The sequence below is a fragment of the Neomonachus schauinslandi genome, chromosome 14 (genome assembly GCF_002201575.2).
Source record: "Neomonachus schauinslandi chromosome 14, ASM220157v2, whole genome shotgun sequence".
Lineage (NCBI taxonomy): Eukaryota > Metazoa > Chordata > Mammalia > Carnivora > Phocidae > Neomonachus > Neomonachus schauinslandi.
In genome coordinates, this window is record NC_058416.1 from 62,120,677 (window position 1) to 62,137,644 (window position 16,968).

General features: G+C 38.6%; 1 protein-coding gene across 1 annotated transcript in view; it reads left to right on the forward strand.

Moving 5' to 3' along the window:
• SPIRE1 (spire type actin nucleation factor 1) overlaps positions 1-16,968 on the forward strand; it is a 203,270-nt gene that overhangs the window by 144,531 nt on the left and 41,771 nt on the right. The window contains 2 exon segments of the mRNA XM_021683011.1: positions 14,290-14,376; positions 15,031-15,160. Coding sequence (XP_021538686.1) covers positions 14,290-14,376; positions 15,031-15,160 — 217 coding nt within the window.

A 16,968-nucleotide genomic window follows, 5' to 3' on the forward strand; every position in this document is an offset into this window, starting at 1 on the left:
CTGCTGCGCAGGGAGCCCAATGCAGGGCTCGATCCCAGGACCCTAGGATCATGACCTGAGCCGAAGGCAGACGCTTAACGACTAAGCCACCCAGGCACCCCGAGATTGTCTTTCTTAATATAGGTCTTTACCTCTATGAATTTCCCTCTGAGCACTGTTCTTACTGCATTCCATAAGTTTTTGTATGTTGTGTTTTCATTTTCATTAATTTCAAAGTATTTTATTATTCTACTCGTAATTTCTTCTTTGACCTGCTGGTTATTAGGAGTTTGTTTTTTAAATTTCACATATTTGTGAATGTTTTCAGCTTTCCTTCTGCTAGTGGTTTCTTTCCTTTCTTTGTGATTAGAAAAGATGCTTTGTATTTCAGTCTTTTTAAATGTGTTGAGACTTGTTTTGAGGTCTAACATGGAGAATGTTCTTTTTGCATTTAAGAAAAAGACTGTTGGGTAGAATGTTCTATGTGAGTTGGTTTATTTTAAGTTAGATTATATGTTCAAGTTATCTCTTTCCTTACTGATCTCTCTAGTTCTGTCCATTATTGAAGTCTCCAACTATTATTATAGAACTATTTCTATTTTTAATTTTTTCTATGTTTGCTTCATATATTTAGGTGTGTTTGTATTTATAATTATTATATTTTCTTGATTTATTGACCCTTTATCAGTGTATAATGTCTTTCTTTGTCTTTTGTGACAGTTTTTGTCTGAAAGTTTATTTTGTCTGATATTAATATAGCCAGCCCAGCTCACCTTTGATTACTGATTGCATAGAATATCTTTTTTCATGCTTTCACTTTCAGCTTATTCATGTCTTTGGATCTAAGTTGAGTCTCTTGTAGACAGCACAAAGTTGGATCATGTTTTCTTTATCCAGTCTGTCAATTTCTTCAATTAGAGAGTTTATTCCCTTTATACTGAACACAATTACTGACAAGGAAGAACTGATTTCTGCCTTTTGATATTTATTTTCTATATGTTTTAAATCTCATTTGTCCTCTAATTTTTTCATTGCTGCCTTCTTTTGTGATTTTTTTTTTTCTTATATCCCATTTAGATTCTCTTCCCATTTTTTCTGTAGTTTTTAAGCTTTTATTCTTAGTAGTTCCCTGGAGATTACAGTTGATATCTTACCTTTATAACAGTCAAGTTTGAACTAATATCAGCTGCGTGGCTCAGTCGGTTAAGCCTCCAACTTTTGGTTGTGGCTCAGGTCATGATCTCAGGGTCATGGGATCAAGCCCTGTGTTGGGCTCCATACTCAGCATGGAGTCTGCTTGTCCCTTCCCCTCTCCTTCCGCCCCTCCCCACCATGCACATGCGCTCTTTCTCTCTCTCTCTTTCTCTCTAAAATAAATAAATCCTTTTTTTTTTTTTAATGTTTTCCATTTCCAAAACATTGCTAAAGGGGAGGCTGTAGTGGGTGGCAACAAAAATAATTTTTAGTATGATTTAATATCTTAAACTATATGTTTTTGTGTTATTATCATGGATACTAAAAATAATTTTTATGCTTAAGGATTTGGGACAAAAGTTGAATAGCAAAAATGCGACTTAACTGTAAATATAAGGAATGACTTTTGGACCTATTGACCAGATCTCTCAAGTCTAATGAAATAAATTTCTTAGTTGTGAGTATTTTATATGAATTTGAGAATGTTGTATATGATTCTCTTTGACCTCCTCCTGGTATATTATGAATGTAATCTGGTTTTTCCAGGCTTCAGCCTGGGATATAACAGCAAACTCAGATGTTTCAGAGCAGGTAAATGTAAATGAGTGACTTGGGCTAGGTTCAAAGCTAGCAAAGCTTATCTGTGGTAATCAAAGTCAGAATAGTGTTTATCACAGGTGGGGGTGGGGTAGCAACTAGGAGAAGGCACCAGAGAGCTGCTAGTATTCTAGATTTTGAACTGGATGATGGTTCAATAGGTTATGTTCGTTTTCATATAATTAAGATTTCTGCACTTTACCATATATACTTTGTACTTCAGTAAGCAAATTTACCCCCAAAGTTGACATCTACTCTCTAAAAGAAATAGACTTCAATACTACAATATATTCCTTTCTGCATACCACACTTATTGTTTGAATTCCACAGTTACGCATGCATTATCAGGCTACTCTTTATCATGTGTGTGTGTAGAGGAAGATTCAAGTTTTAACCATGTAGTTTCATCTTTGGATGGTGGTTTCTTTTGACAAAAAGCTAAATAAGTTCTTGGATTATGGCGGCTGTGAGTAGCAACATTTCATGATATTTACAGACAGATGCTGTCTCATGAAAAAAGTCACTTGAGGATTCAGTGCTTCTGTGCTTAATGGCAAGAATCCTTTCATTTACTTGAAATGTTAAAATATAAGGAAGAACAGCGGGAGTCTGGCATTTTAGGCAGAGATGGCTCCCATGCCACCCCATTTGGTGCCAGCTCCATATCTTAGAAGTTCTGCCCAGCTGACCAGGATAGAACATGGCTTTATTTGGAACAGTAAAGAGCCATTATCAAAAGCAGTAGAGAGGGTGACAATTAGGAGAGCTAAGGAGGCTAGACTGTGGCCTCAGTTGTGGCTAAGACCACTCAGAAATTGAACAAAGTAACTTAGGAAACATGACAAAGTTGGGTAAGATCCCACTTACTGCTGCGGGTCTCAGAGGTTGTACTCGTGCTGGGCCCACTTGGGAGAGACTGAGGAGGTGAGCTCTTTGTCCCTGGCCAAATAGAGAGGTCTTGTGAATGCAGAAAGTAAAAACTGGGCAGATATTTAACTCCCGTGATAAAGGAAGGGAGCCTTACTGGCATCACTGTGTTTAGGTACTACTTCTGACCTATCATTGGCTGATCACTAAGTAGTTTGCTGACCCAGGGGCAACCCCTAGGAAGCCAAGCTTAAAAATAAAAACAAGAATTTTAATGAGAAAAAAAAATACTGAGCAGAGACATTCGAACCTACATGTGGCAGGGGAAGTAGACTTAACAGAATTAGTGTACACAAGTCACCAAGCAAATAAACAACAATACCCATCCCCTGCAAGGAGAGATCAAAATCTAGAGTTCTTACAATATATTTTTTAAGTGTCCAGTTTACAGCAGAACATTATAGACAAAAAAAAAAAAAAATGTGGCCCATAGTAGTAGCTCTTAGTACAGGAACAGTTATGGAATGTACATTCCAAAGACAGGGTGTGGGGGGTAAGGAGCCTCGAATTGCCCAGGTCCAGCCAGTGGTCATGTCCTCTCACTGACCTCTTCCAACTGTAAACCAATAAAACTTCAAAAAGGTAACATAGGAGAACGTCTTTATGACCTTGAGGTAGGCAGGGAGTTCTTTAAATAGGACAGGTGTGTACACTGTGCACCAGAAGACTTACACAAGAATATACTAACTAGCATTTTTGCAGTACCATAATGTGGAAGTGACCTAATGTCCACCAACAGTGAAATAAATAAATTGTGAGCAAATAAATGGAATAAGAGCAAAGAAATTAATTTCTCCTACATGCCACAATGTAACTGAATCTCTGAGACGTAACGGTGAGCAATAAAAGCCAACCCCACAAAAAGCCCTACATAGGATTCCATTCATATATTTTTTTAATTCAAAAAAGCTATTCCTTTGTAAGTGTATAGGAATGCCTGTTCTGTATTCTTCACTAATACTGTGTTACACTCTCAAACTTTTATCTACCAGTTTTACAGGTCTGATCTCATCTAATTTCCATTTCTTTATGAGTAAGATCAAACATCTCTTTAGATGTGTTTTAGACAATATGTATGATGCTTAATTAAGAGCAGTGACTCTGGAAATAGGGTGACTATGTTAGAATCTCAGTTCTGCCATCAACTCAATAGCATTTTGGGCATGTTACATGTACATATATATGTATATGTATACATATATACAGATACTGGTTTTAAAAAGTGAGACAACCTGTTTTCTATAAAATTTTAAGAAGAGGGAGAAAAAGGATTTTTACTGAGTTTTCTAAGAAGCTCAGAGCACAGAGAAACACTGAATAGCCTGATTATAAAATAAAGCCCAAATGAGGTGGAGACTGGATATAGAGTATGTTTTCCACTTCAGTACTGTAACTACTGAAATGTGGAAAGAGGAGGAGAGGCTAAAATATTAGACACAGACCAGGTCATCACCTCAAGGAAATGAAATTGGGATCTCAAAGAAATATCTGCACTCCCATGTGTATTGCAGCATTATTCACAATAGCCAAGTTATGGAAACAGCTTAAATGTCAACAGATGAATGGATAAAGAAAACGTGTATGCATCTACAGTGGAATAGTATTCAGCCATAAAACAGAAGAAAATCCTGCCATTTGCAACATCATGGATGAACCTGGAGGACATCATGCTAGGTGAAATAAGCTGGGCACACAAAGACAAATACTGTATGATCTCACTTTTATGGTGAACTTTAAGAAATCAAACTCATGGAAGCTGAGAGTAGAACAGTAGGTTTCCAGGGGCTAAGGGATGGGGGAACTGGAAAGATGTTGGTTAAATGTTGGTCAAAAGTCACAGGTTTCAGTTATAAGATGAGTAAGTTCTGGGGACTCAGCATGGTGACTATAGTTAATAATACTGTATTGTGTACTTGAAATATGCTAAGAACATACATCTTAAGTGTTCCCACACACACACACACAAAAAACAACCAGTAACTATGTGAGGTGATGGATGTGTTAATTAGCTTGGTTGTGGTAAGCATTTCACAATGCATATACACATATCAGATAATCATGCTGTACACTTTAAATATGCATAATTTTTCTTTGTCAATTCAACCTCAATAAGGCTGAGGGAAAAAAGAAATCTGATTGGGGCCCAATATTAATCCATAAACTATAGATCAGCTTTGTACATTTTTGTTGTTTGGTTTTTTTTTAAGATTTTATTTATTTATTTGAGACAGAGAGAATGAGAGAGAGAGAGCACATGAGAGGGGGGAGGGTCAGAGGGAGAAGCAGGCTCCCTGCTGAGCAGGGAGCCCGATGCGGGACTCGATCCAGGGACTCCAGGATCATGACCTGAGCCGAAGGCAGTCGCTTAACCAACTGAGCCACCCAGGCGCCCAGTTGTTTGTTTTTTTTTTTAAGATTTTTTTAAATTTATTTATTTGACAGAGACACAGCGAGAGAGGGAACACAAGTAGGGGGAGTGGGGGAGGGAGAAGCAGGCTCCCTGCGGGGCAGAGAGCCCGATGTGGGGCTCGGTCCCAGGACCCTGGGATCATGACCTGAGCAGAAGGCAGATACTTAACGACTGAGCCATCCAGGCGCCCCTTTACTTGTAATCTTATGTCACCATTGGTGGTTCTGCTTTGCTTAAGACAAAAATAGAAAAAAGAGTTTTTTCAAGACTCAAGTTATTTAAGCTTTTTGTTTGTTGAAGGTTCTGTGAGCTTCAGAATGACAGGTGATTTTATAAATGTGTTCTTTATAATAATTATCAGTGATGCATCTGCTTGCCATTTAATCTATTTAGCTATAAATAATACATTTTTTGAACTTGGAGGCTGTGGGTAGGAAATGAAGACAAATGGATAGATGTTTCTCCTTCATGGTAGCCACTGTTGTTTTCCTTTTCATGCTAAATCCATGCAGTTCATTTAAGTAAGTGTATACTGAGCAAGGGGCTGGGCAGATGGAGTTTCCAATGTGAGCAGGTTCATGTGGGGAAATTTTCAAGTTTTCAGTCTAAAAAGCTAAAATTCTTATTAATTCCTTATTTTATGTAAATGTACCTGATAAATGAGAGTGGAAATTCAACTACTCATTTAATTAACTTCAAAAACTGGGTGTTAAAAATTTTTTTTATTCTTATCAGTATAGTGCCACTTTCTAATTTCTTTAAAAACAAATATTTTGGCTTTCTCCTGAGCCACGCGAGGGAGCCGGAGCACTTCTCTTGAGTTAGTGATCGGTCAGTGGTGGTCCAACATGCAGAAGTGAGTGAGTGGTGAAAAGCAGCAGAGATGATGGGTCATGAGGATGTAAGTGTGTTTGAAGGCTCTCACACCCTTTACTCCAGGGCTCAGAGAATAAAAACATCTGCGTGCAGCTAATGGACATTCTTTTGGGCCAGAAGGATAGGAGCCCCTGATCTAAGGAATCAGAGTCTCTTCTGATTTGTTTAGTGTCTATTTTTCTGGGGACGTTGTTACCCTGTTAGCATTTTGTTCTCTCATTCATCTCATCTCCTCTGGACAAAATGACAAGATGGAGAAAATCACCTCAAAAAAAAGAACAAGAGGCAGTACCGACTGCCAGGGACCTAATCAATATGGACATTAGTAAGATGTCAGAACTAGAGTTCAGAATGATCATTTTAAAGATATTAGCTGGGCTTGAAAAAAGCATGGAAGATACTAGAGAAACCCTTTCTGAAGAAATAAAAGAACTAAAATCTAACCGAGTCAAAATCAAAAAGGCTATTAATGAGGTGCATTCAAAAATGGAGGCTCTAACTGCTAGGATAAATGAGGCAGAAGAGAATTAGTGATATAGAAGACCAAATAATGGAAAATAAAGAGGCTGAGAAAAAGAGAGATAAACAACTACTGGATCATGAGGGCAGAATTCTAGAGATAAGTGATGCCATAAGACGAAACAATATTAGAATAATTGGGATCCCAGAAGAAGAAGAAAGAGAGGGGCAGAAGGTATATTGGAGCAAATTACAGCAGAGAACTTCCCTAATTTGGGGAAGAAAACAAGCATCAAAATCCAGGAGGCACAGAGAAGCCCCCTCAAAATCAATAAAAATAGGTCAACAACCCAACATCTAATAGTAAAACTTACGAGTCTCAGAGACAAAGAGAAAGTCCTAAAAGCAGCTCGGGAGAAGAGATCTGTAACCTACAATGGTAGAAACATTAGGTTGGCAACAGACCTATCCACAGAGACCTGGCAGGCCAGAAAGGACTGGCATGATATATTCAGAGCACTAAATGAGAAAAATATGCAGCCAAGAATACTATATCCAGCCAGGCTGTCATTGAAAATAGAAGGAGAGATAAAAAGCTTCCAGGACAAACAAAACTAAAGGAATTTGCAAACACGAAACCCGCCCTACAAGAAATATTGAAAGGGGTCCTCTAAGCAAAGAGAGAGCCTAAAGATAACATAGACCAGAAAGGAACACAGACAATTTACAGTAAGTCACCTGACAGGCAATACAATGGCACTAAATTCCTATCTTTCAATAGTTACCCTGAATGTAAACGGGCTAAATGCCCCAATCAAAAGACACAGGCTATCAGATTGGATAAAAAAAACAAGACCCATCAATACACTGTCTGCAAGAGACTCATTTTAGACCCAAAGACACCCCCAGATTGAAAGTGAGGGGGTGGAAAACCATTTACCATGCTAATGGACACCAAAAGAAGCTGGGGTGGCAATCCTTATATCAGACAAATCAGATTTTAAAGCAAAGACTGTAATAAGAGATGAGGAAGGACACTATACCCTACTTAAAGGATCTATCCAACAAGAAGATCTAACAATTGTAAATATCTATGCCCCTAACATGGGAGCAGCCAATTATATAAGGCAATTAATAACAAAAGCAAAGAAACACATCGACAACAATACAATAATAGTGGGGGACTTTAACACCCCCCTCACTGAAATGGACAGATCATCTAAGCAAAAGATCAACAAGGAAATAAAGACTTTAAATGACACACAGGACCAGATGGACTTCACAGATATATTCAGAACCTTCCATCCCAAAGCAACAGAATTCACATTCTTCTCTAGTGCCCATGGAACATTCTCCAGAATCGATCACATCCTAGGTCATAAATCAGGTCTCAACCGGTACCAAAAGATTGGGATCATTCCCTGCCTATTTTCAGACCACAGTGCTTTGAAACTAGAACTCAATCACAAGAGGAAAGTCAGAAAGAACTCAAATACATGGAGGCTGAAGAGCATCCTACTAAAGAATGAATGGGTCAACCAGGAAATTAAAGAAGAATTAAAAAATTCATGGAAACCAATGAAAATGAAAACACAACTATTCAAAATCTTTGGGATGCAGCAAAGGCAGTCCTAAGAGGAAAGTATATAGCAATACAAGCCTTTCTCAAGAAACAAGAAAGGTCTCAAGTACACAACCTAACCCTACACCTAAAGGAGCTGGAGAAAGAACAGCAAATAAAGCCTAAACCCAGCAGGAGAAGAGAAATCATAAAGATCAGAGCAGAAATCAAGAAATGGAAACTAAAAGAACAGTAGAACAGATCAACGAAACTAGGAGCTGGTTCTTTGAAAGAATTAACAAGATTGATAAACCCCTGGCCAGACTTATCAAAAAGAAAAGAGAAATGACCCAAATCAACAAAATCATGAATGAAAGAGGAGAGATCACAACCAACAGCAAAGAAATACAAACAGTTATAAGAACATATTATGAGCAACTCTATGCCAGCAAATTAGATAATCTGGAAGAAATGGATGCATTCCTAGAGATGGATCAACTACCAAAACTGAACCAGGAAGAAATAGAAAACCTGAACAGACCTATAACCACTAAGGAAATTGAAGCAGTCATCAAAAATCTCCCATGAAACAAAAGCCCAGGGCCAGATGGCTTCCCAGGGGAATTCTACCAAACATTTAAAGAAGAATTAATACCTATTCTTCTGAAACTGTTCCAAAAAACAGAAATGGAAGGAGAACCTCCAAACTCGTTTTATGAGGCCACCATTACCTTGATCCCCAAACCAGACAAAGACCCCATCAAAAAGGAGAATTACAGACCAATATCCTTGATGAACCTGGCTGCAAAAATTCTCACCGAAATACTAGCCAATACGATCCAACAGTACATTAAAAGGATTATTCACCACGACCAAGTGGGATTTATCCCTGGGCTGCAAGGTTGGTTCAACATCCGCAAATCAATCAGTGTGATACAATACATTAATAAAAGAAAGAACAAGAATCATATGATCCTCTCAATAGATGCAGAAAAAGCATTTGACAAAGTACAGCATCCTTTCTTGATCAAAACTCTTCAGAGTATAGGGATCGAGGGTACATACCTCAATATCATAAAAGCCATCTATGAAAAACACACAGTGAATATCATTCTCAATGGGGAAGAACTGAGAGCTTTCCCCCTAAGGTCAGGAACACAGCAGGGATGTCCACTATCACCACTGCTATTCAACATAGTATTAGAAGTCCTAGCCACAGCAATCAGACAACAAAAAGAAATAAAAGGCATCCGAATCAGCAAAGAAGAAGTCAAACTCTCACTCTTTGCAGATGATATGATACTTTATGTGGAAAACCCAAAAGACTCCATCCCAAAACCGCTAGAACTCATACAGGAATTCAGTAAAGTGGCAGGATATAAAATCAATGCACAGAAATCAGTGGCATTCCTATACACCAACAACAAGACAGAAGAAAGAGAAATTAAGGAGTTGATCCCATTTACAATTGCACCCAAAACCATAAGATACCTAGGACTAAATCTAACCAAAGAGGCAAAGGATCTGTACTCAGAAAACTACAAAATACTCATGAAAGAAATTGAGGAAGACACAAAGAAATGGAAAAACGTTCCATGCTCATAGATTGGAAGAGCAAATATTGTGAAGATGTCAATGCTACCTAGAGCAATCTACACATTCAATGCAATCCCCATCAAAATACCATCCACCTTTTTTAAAGAAATGGAGCAAATAATCCTAAAATTTGTATGGAACCAGAAAAGACCCCGAATAGCCAGAGGAATTTTGAAAAAAAAAAAAAAAACAAAGCTGGTGGCATCACAGTTCCATACTTCAAGCTCTATTACAAGCTGTCATCATCAAGACAGTATGGTACTGGCACAAAAACAGACACATAGATCAATGGAACAGAATAGAGAGCCCAGAAATGGACCCTCAACTCTATGGTCAACTAATCATCGACAAAGCAGGAAAGAATGTCCAATGGAAAAAAGCCAGTCTCTTCAACAAATGGTGTTGGGAAAATTGGACAGCCACATGCAGAAGAATGAAACTGGACCATTTCCTTACACCACACACAAAAATAGACTCAAAATGGTTGAAAGACCTAAATGTGAGACAGGAGTCCATCAAAATCCTAAAGGAGAACACAGGCAGCAACCTCTTTGACCTCAGCTGCAGCAACTTCTTCCTAGAAACATGGCCAAAGGCAAGGGAAGCAAGGGCAAAAATGAACTATTGGGCCTTCATCAAGATAAAAAACTTGTGCACAGCAAAAGAAACAGTCAACAAAACCAAAAGACAACTGACAGAATGGGAGAAGGTGTTTGCAAATGACATATCAGATAAAGGGCTAGTATCCAAAATCTATAAAGAACTTATCAAACTCAACACCCAAAGAACAAAGAATCCAATCAAGAAATGGGCAGAAGACATGAACAGACATTTTTCCAAAGAAGACATCCAAATGGCCAACAGACACATGAAAAAGTGCTCAACATCGCTCGGCATCAGGGAAATCCAAATCAAAACCTCAATGAGATACCACCTCACACCAGTCAGAAGGGCTAAAATTAACAAGTCAGGAAATGACAGATGTTGGCGGGGATGCGGAGAAAGGGGAACCATCCTACCCTGTTGGTGGGAATGCAAGCTGGTGCAGCCACTCTGGAAAACAGTATGGAGGTTCCTCAAAAAGTTGAAAATAGAGCTACCATATGATCCAGCAATTGCACTACTGGGTATTTACCCCAAAGATACAAATGTAGGGATCTAAAGGGGTACGTGCACCCTGATGTTTATAGCAGCATGACCACAATAGCCAAACTGTGGAAAGAGCCAAGATGTCCAATGACAGATGAATGGATAAAGAAGATGTGGTGTATATATGGAATGTTATGGAATGGAATATTATGCAGCCATCAAAAGGAATGAAATCTTGCCATTTGCAACGACGTGGATGGAACTGGAGGGTATTATGCTGCGCGAAATAAGTCAATCAGAGAAAGACATGTATCATATGACCTCACTGATATGAGGAATTCTTAATCTCAGGAAACAAACTGAGGGTTGCTGGAGTGGTAGAGGGTGGGATGGATGGGGCGGCTGCATGATAGACATTGGGGAGGGTATATGCTGTTGTGTAAGACTGTTGAATCACAGACCTGTACCTCTGAAACAAATAATACGTTGTATGTTAAAAAAAAAAAAGAAGAAGAAGAAATAGCAGGAAGGGAAGAATGAAGGGGGGGATATCGGAGGGGGAGATGAACCATGAGAGAGCATGGACTCTGAGAAACAACCTGAGGGTCCTAGAGGGGAGAGGGGTGCGGGGATGGGTTAGCCTGGTGATGGGTATTAAAGAGGGCACGTACTGCATGGAGCACTGGGTGTTATACGCAAACAATGAATCATGGAACACTACATCAAAGACTAATGATGTAATGTATGGTGATTAACAGAAATAAATAAATAAATAAATAAATAAAAATAAAAACAAATATTTTTATAAAGAGTAAACACAGAGAGCTTTCAAACATGGTCTATGTTTACCCGAAGTACTATGCTGAGATGTTTTTAATTTCATCCTCAGGTTTGAACTACATAACCATACCATAGTAATCCTCTGTTTTCGGTACAGTTGTGCTGATGTTTGGAGTTGGTGGCTTAGCCATATTGGATATTATTCAGAATATTAAGTTACAGAAGTGTAAGACATTTCAGTTGGCTTTTTCTAAAATGTTTGAGTAAAATGCTCTAATTCTAAAAAATAGCTTCAAATAACTCACTTTTTAAAAATGCAGATGTAGAAACAACATCTGTTATTTAGAAGTTAAGAAACTGTGGCTCAGAAATGAGATCAAGTTGTATAAATGTCTTATTTACTTGTGGCTCTACTATTTTGTTCATCCAGGAATCATTTATCATTGCAGCTCAGAGAGCTTGTTTCAGTATGTGTTCTGTATTTATAGGAAAATAATTTCACTGAGTCAGCAGCAGAATGACATTATTAGCACAAAGTTACTTTTTTTCATCCTGGTATGGACTTTCACTGACTCACTTCCATACCGTTCTGCCATCTACCTCATGAGCACTGATGCACATTTTGTAATTGGGATCCAGGGCACAGTTTCTGACTAGTGTGGAAACTGAACTTACGTGCTTGTTTGGGGAACGGAGTTTACAACCCTGGCCTTATTTAAACCAATTCCCTAAACACTGGTGTTGTGATGGAAAATAAACATTGAAGTAAAATCATATGAAAAATGGCTAGAAAGATATGTATTATCCTGCTCAGGATTAGAGTTGAAAATAATAGGAAAGTCTGATTTAAGTTGTTCCATACAATAAGGATTTTTTAAAAAATCTTATGTAACACCAAATCCATAGGTAGGGGGCTGTCGTCCTGTCCCGTTAAGCCTCCAGGTGGGCTGCTAGCAGACATGCCCTCCTTACACCAAGTACTAGCAGTTCAAGCAGCTTTTACTCCTAAATCTTTCCATGGGCCATCCTGGCTTCATTCAGGGGTGGGAGGTGTGGCCCAGGGAAGAAGAGAGTGGATGCTGTGTAGGTCACAGCAGGCTTTTCACACACCCTGAACTCAGAGGGGTCGCATTTGGGGAGCAGACTGGGCTTGGGAGTGACAATTCAGGTCCTTTTTAAAAAAAATATATTTAACGTTATTTGTCAGTAGACACAAAGTAGCAACATGGACAAAAAATCAAAGCTCATACATCTGCAGTGAGGAATAACCAACTGATTAATGACTTGTGAGCAATTAAAGTAGTATTTAAGGTTGGTGAGGACAAGAAAACTGTGCACACCCTGAAATCTTACAGTCTTACAAAAATACCTGAGGGGCACCTGGGTGGCTCAGTCAGTTAAGTGTCTGCCTTCAGCTCAGGTCATGATCTCAGGGTCCTGGGATCGCTCAGCTGGGAGTCTGCTTCTCCCTCTGCCCCTCCCCCACCTTGGGCTCTCACACTCTCTCCTCTCAAATAATAAATCTTTAAAAAAAAAAACCTGAAAAAGATTTTACCGAATTTTACAATAATTCTAAAATTTAAGTGACATTTCCAATAACGAGTTGTGAAGCATAAAGAAACATTTCTAACCTACTGAAATAAAAAAATCAACCATCGATGCAAGAGGAATAACCAAATTATCTTTTTCTTCTCTCCAAAAAAATTGATATTATAAAGTTATTAGAATATGATGGGGTAATCAAAGAGGTCTCCAAAGTAGAAGGGGAAAGGAGATTTTTCAGTCAGGCATTAATGAAAACAGTATGCTAATTTTCTGGATTTTGAGAAGTATTAGGTATTTGTCATTTTTAAAAATTTATAACTTGTTAACATTTCTTTTTTCATCCATCTTTCATGAGGAGCATGACAGAAAATGCCTAGCAGGTTCTATTTTTTTCATATTAAGACTAGGAAATAAATAGGACAAAATGGTCACGACTGTGCCTTCTGGGGTGGTCAGAATGTGAATTTAAATTGTTATTTTTTGTGGGTTTCTGGGGTTTTCTTAAATTGCTTTTAAAAATTTCTTTTTAGGGGCACCTGGGTGGCTCAGTCAGTTAAGCGTCTGCCTTCAGGTCAGGTCACGATCCCAGGGTCCTGGGATCGAGCCCCACATAGGGCTCCCTGCTCCATGGGAAGCCTGCTTCTCCTTCTCCCACTCCCCCTGCTTGTGTTCCCTCTCTCGCTGTGTCTCTCTATCAAATAAATAAAATCTTTTTAAAAAAACTTTCTTTCTATAACACATTGCTATAAAGAGAGTACGTAAGAGCAGGAGTCAGAGGCAGATGAGGGCTCTACCAAAACTCTCGAACTTACTAATTGTGTGACTGCCCCAGATACCCTCCTTGACATGAGCCTGAGTTTTATTTGTAGAATGTGACTCAAGTCACCAGTCCTTCCTGATACCTAAGTTTTGTACAAGGATGAAAATAAGAAGTAAAAGGCTTTATAAGTTATAAAATAATTAATAAGCATAGTATTATTTATTCCATTCACATTCATAATTTTAGAAACTTTTTGTAGGAAAGGATGAGTCTAGTATATATTTTCACCAAGTGGTAGAACTAGTGATTCACTTTATGAACTTGTATTTTCTTCAATTCTACATGGTTATTTTTGCTCTGAATCACTCAGCTATTTATTCTCCATTTTATTGATTCGAAATACATCTTTGGTAGAGCCAAAGTACACTTTCAGTAATTTTGAGGTAACAGCTGTATCCAGAAACATAATGATAATCCTAGAGTCATATGGATCTTGTACTTTTTGTCTCCTTTCAGGTCAATGGTGATATTCCCCCTCGGTTAAAAAAAAGTGCTCATGAAATCATCCTGGACTTCATCAGATCAAGACCCCCTTTAAATCCGGTATGTGATCTGAGTGTTCCCCTTTGTTGGAGGTCACATAGCAATGTGCTGTCCTGTAGGACGTGGTCTCTGGAACTCAGCTCTTGAGGTAGTTTTTACACCGATCTTTTATTCTCAGAATGATGAAGCCTAACTGTAAGTTATACTCTTCAGTCACAGAAAAAGTACTTAACATTATTCAATACAAAGCTGTCTTAAGATGATTTAACTCAAAACAACCTGAGTTATGGTGCAGTTTAGTAGCCACATGTCCCTAAGGATATTAATCAGCCTCTCTCAGCCTTTATTTCTTCAACTATAGAAAGAAGATAACAAGAGTAATCTAAGAAGGTTGTGATGATTTACTCAGAAATGTTACTTTTAAAAACAGTAATAGTAATAGATAAAGTATAGGTTACATTTCAGTTGATTCATGGTAGCATATTGTGAACATAATTATAACTTCAGCAAAACTGACTCCTTACAATTGGTTGAGCACATATGACTAAGTTACTGTGAAATCCAGTAATCTCCCTGTTGCTTAAAGTAGTCCTTTGTCAGTGTTGCAATCAATGAAATACAATTTCATAATACTGCACTAGAGGAATGGACTTCAGTAAGAATTATTTAAAGACAACCACTGAAGTCTATAGCCATTACTTTTTTCCCCCCAAGGTCTCAGCCAGAAAACTGAAACCCACTCCACCACGGCCACGGAGCCTCCATGAAAGAATATTAGAAGAAATCAAAGCAGAAAGAAAGCTGCGGCCCGTCTCACCAGAGGAGATTAGACGCAGCAGATTAGGTGAGTCAGCTGCTTACTGCACTGCTGGTCTGGCCTCAGCCACTTGAACCAGTGTCTCTGAACAACCAGCCCGGCGAAAAGTAGTGGCATAATGGTGCAAAGTAAAAACAGTGTTTGTTCCTCTCTCTCTCTCTGTCTCTCTTTCTCTCACACACACACACACACTCGAAGTTTATACTTAAAATTCACAGAATAGGAAATTCTTTCCCCATATGATACTGAACCACATGAGAGCGTCATGGTTTAGTGGGAATTGCTCTGCTATTCTCTAGACTGTGGTTTTAGGAGAGTCCCTTTACCTTTCTGAGTGTTGATTTCTTCATTGGCAGAAGGGGGATAAAAATTCCTCTGCACTGGGGCGCCTGGGTGGCTCAGATGGTTAAGCGTCTGCCTTCGGCTCGGGTCATGATCCCAGGGTCCTGGGATCGAGTCCCGCATTGGGCTCCCTGCTGGGCGGGGAGCCTGCTTCTCCCTCTGCCTCTGCCTCTCTCTCTCTCTCTCTCTCTGACTTTCATGAATAAATAAATAAAACATTTAAAAAAAAAATCCTCTGCACTTTAATTATGGCTTTTATGTAAGAATTAAATAGGATTGTGATCAAAATACTTCATAAGTTGTAATACATATACATAGCTATTATGTTTTAGAAATATGATATATAGTTTTACTTCACGTTTCTATTGTCTTAATTTTGGGTTTAAAGATATACAGTATTATGTGATGAAAGCAGTGATTGTTATCTGATATCACTTAACTTATTCCCACGCTTCCTTTATATTTATTTAATGTTTTTTAATGTGTACTATAAATACACATTGATTTTGATTTATAGCAAGAGCATATCATAAAATGTTTGTAAACATTTTTGTTTATACAGCTCTCCACCTATTTGTAAGATTAAAGATGCCCAAAGGATTCAGAGAAATTTCCTTTAGGAAAATAGATGATAGTGGCATCTGAACAGGAAAGGAACCACACACTCCTAGTTTTCTCCTCTGATATCTTTTCCTGCCTCTTTTAGACTCTGCTTGGTCCTTCAGATTTCTATCCTGGGCTCACCTCTCTGAGCAACTGTACCCTTTTCCATGGTTTTTGTTCTGGCTACTAAAGCTCCCAATCTCTCTGAGCTCACACCCGTTCATCCAGCTGTCTGCTAGCTAGGGCCTACAGCAGGACAGGAGAACCCATCTGTTTTCTCCCAAACCATCTTCTCCTGTTTCCCCATCTCAGCGTGCTCAACGCAGAACCTCTGTGTCGTCTCTGACTTCTACCTAACAGCCAAGCCCTGTTGATGTTTCTTATTCTAGATCTTCTTAGTTTCCCCCCAAAACTATCCTAACCCAGCCTGTCATCTTCTCTTGTCTAGTTTATCACATCAGCTTTGACTGCTGTCCCTGCGTCCAGCCTGGAATTCTTCAGTCATGTCATTTTGGTATCCTTTTGTTAGACTCTCAGCCCTTCTTTTACCTTGTGACCTTCTTGCCAGCAGGGCCCACATCCTTCTTGTTCATTGTTGTAGAAGTGCTCCCATAGGTGCTGCAGTAATTGAATGTACCTTCCAGTTACAAAGCTACTGAGTGAATAAAGGTTGTATCAATTTATCCCTGTCTAATTTTTATGGCAGCAGGTGTTGTCTCTTAAAAATAATGTTTAAAGCATGCTAAGTGACAAATCCATATAAGCATTTGTATAATAATGAACTAAAACATAGAAGCCATGTGCACCAAGAGTTAGTATCCTGAGAGTCCTTGAATGGGGCTGACGAGAGTCTGTGAATCCCCTGAAATATAAAAAATGTGTGCTTATTT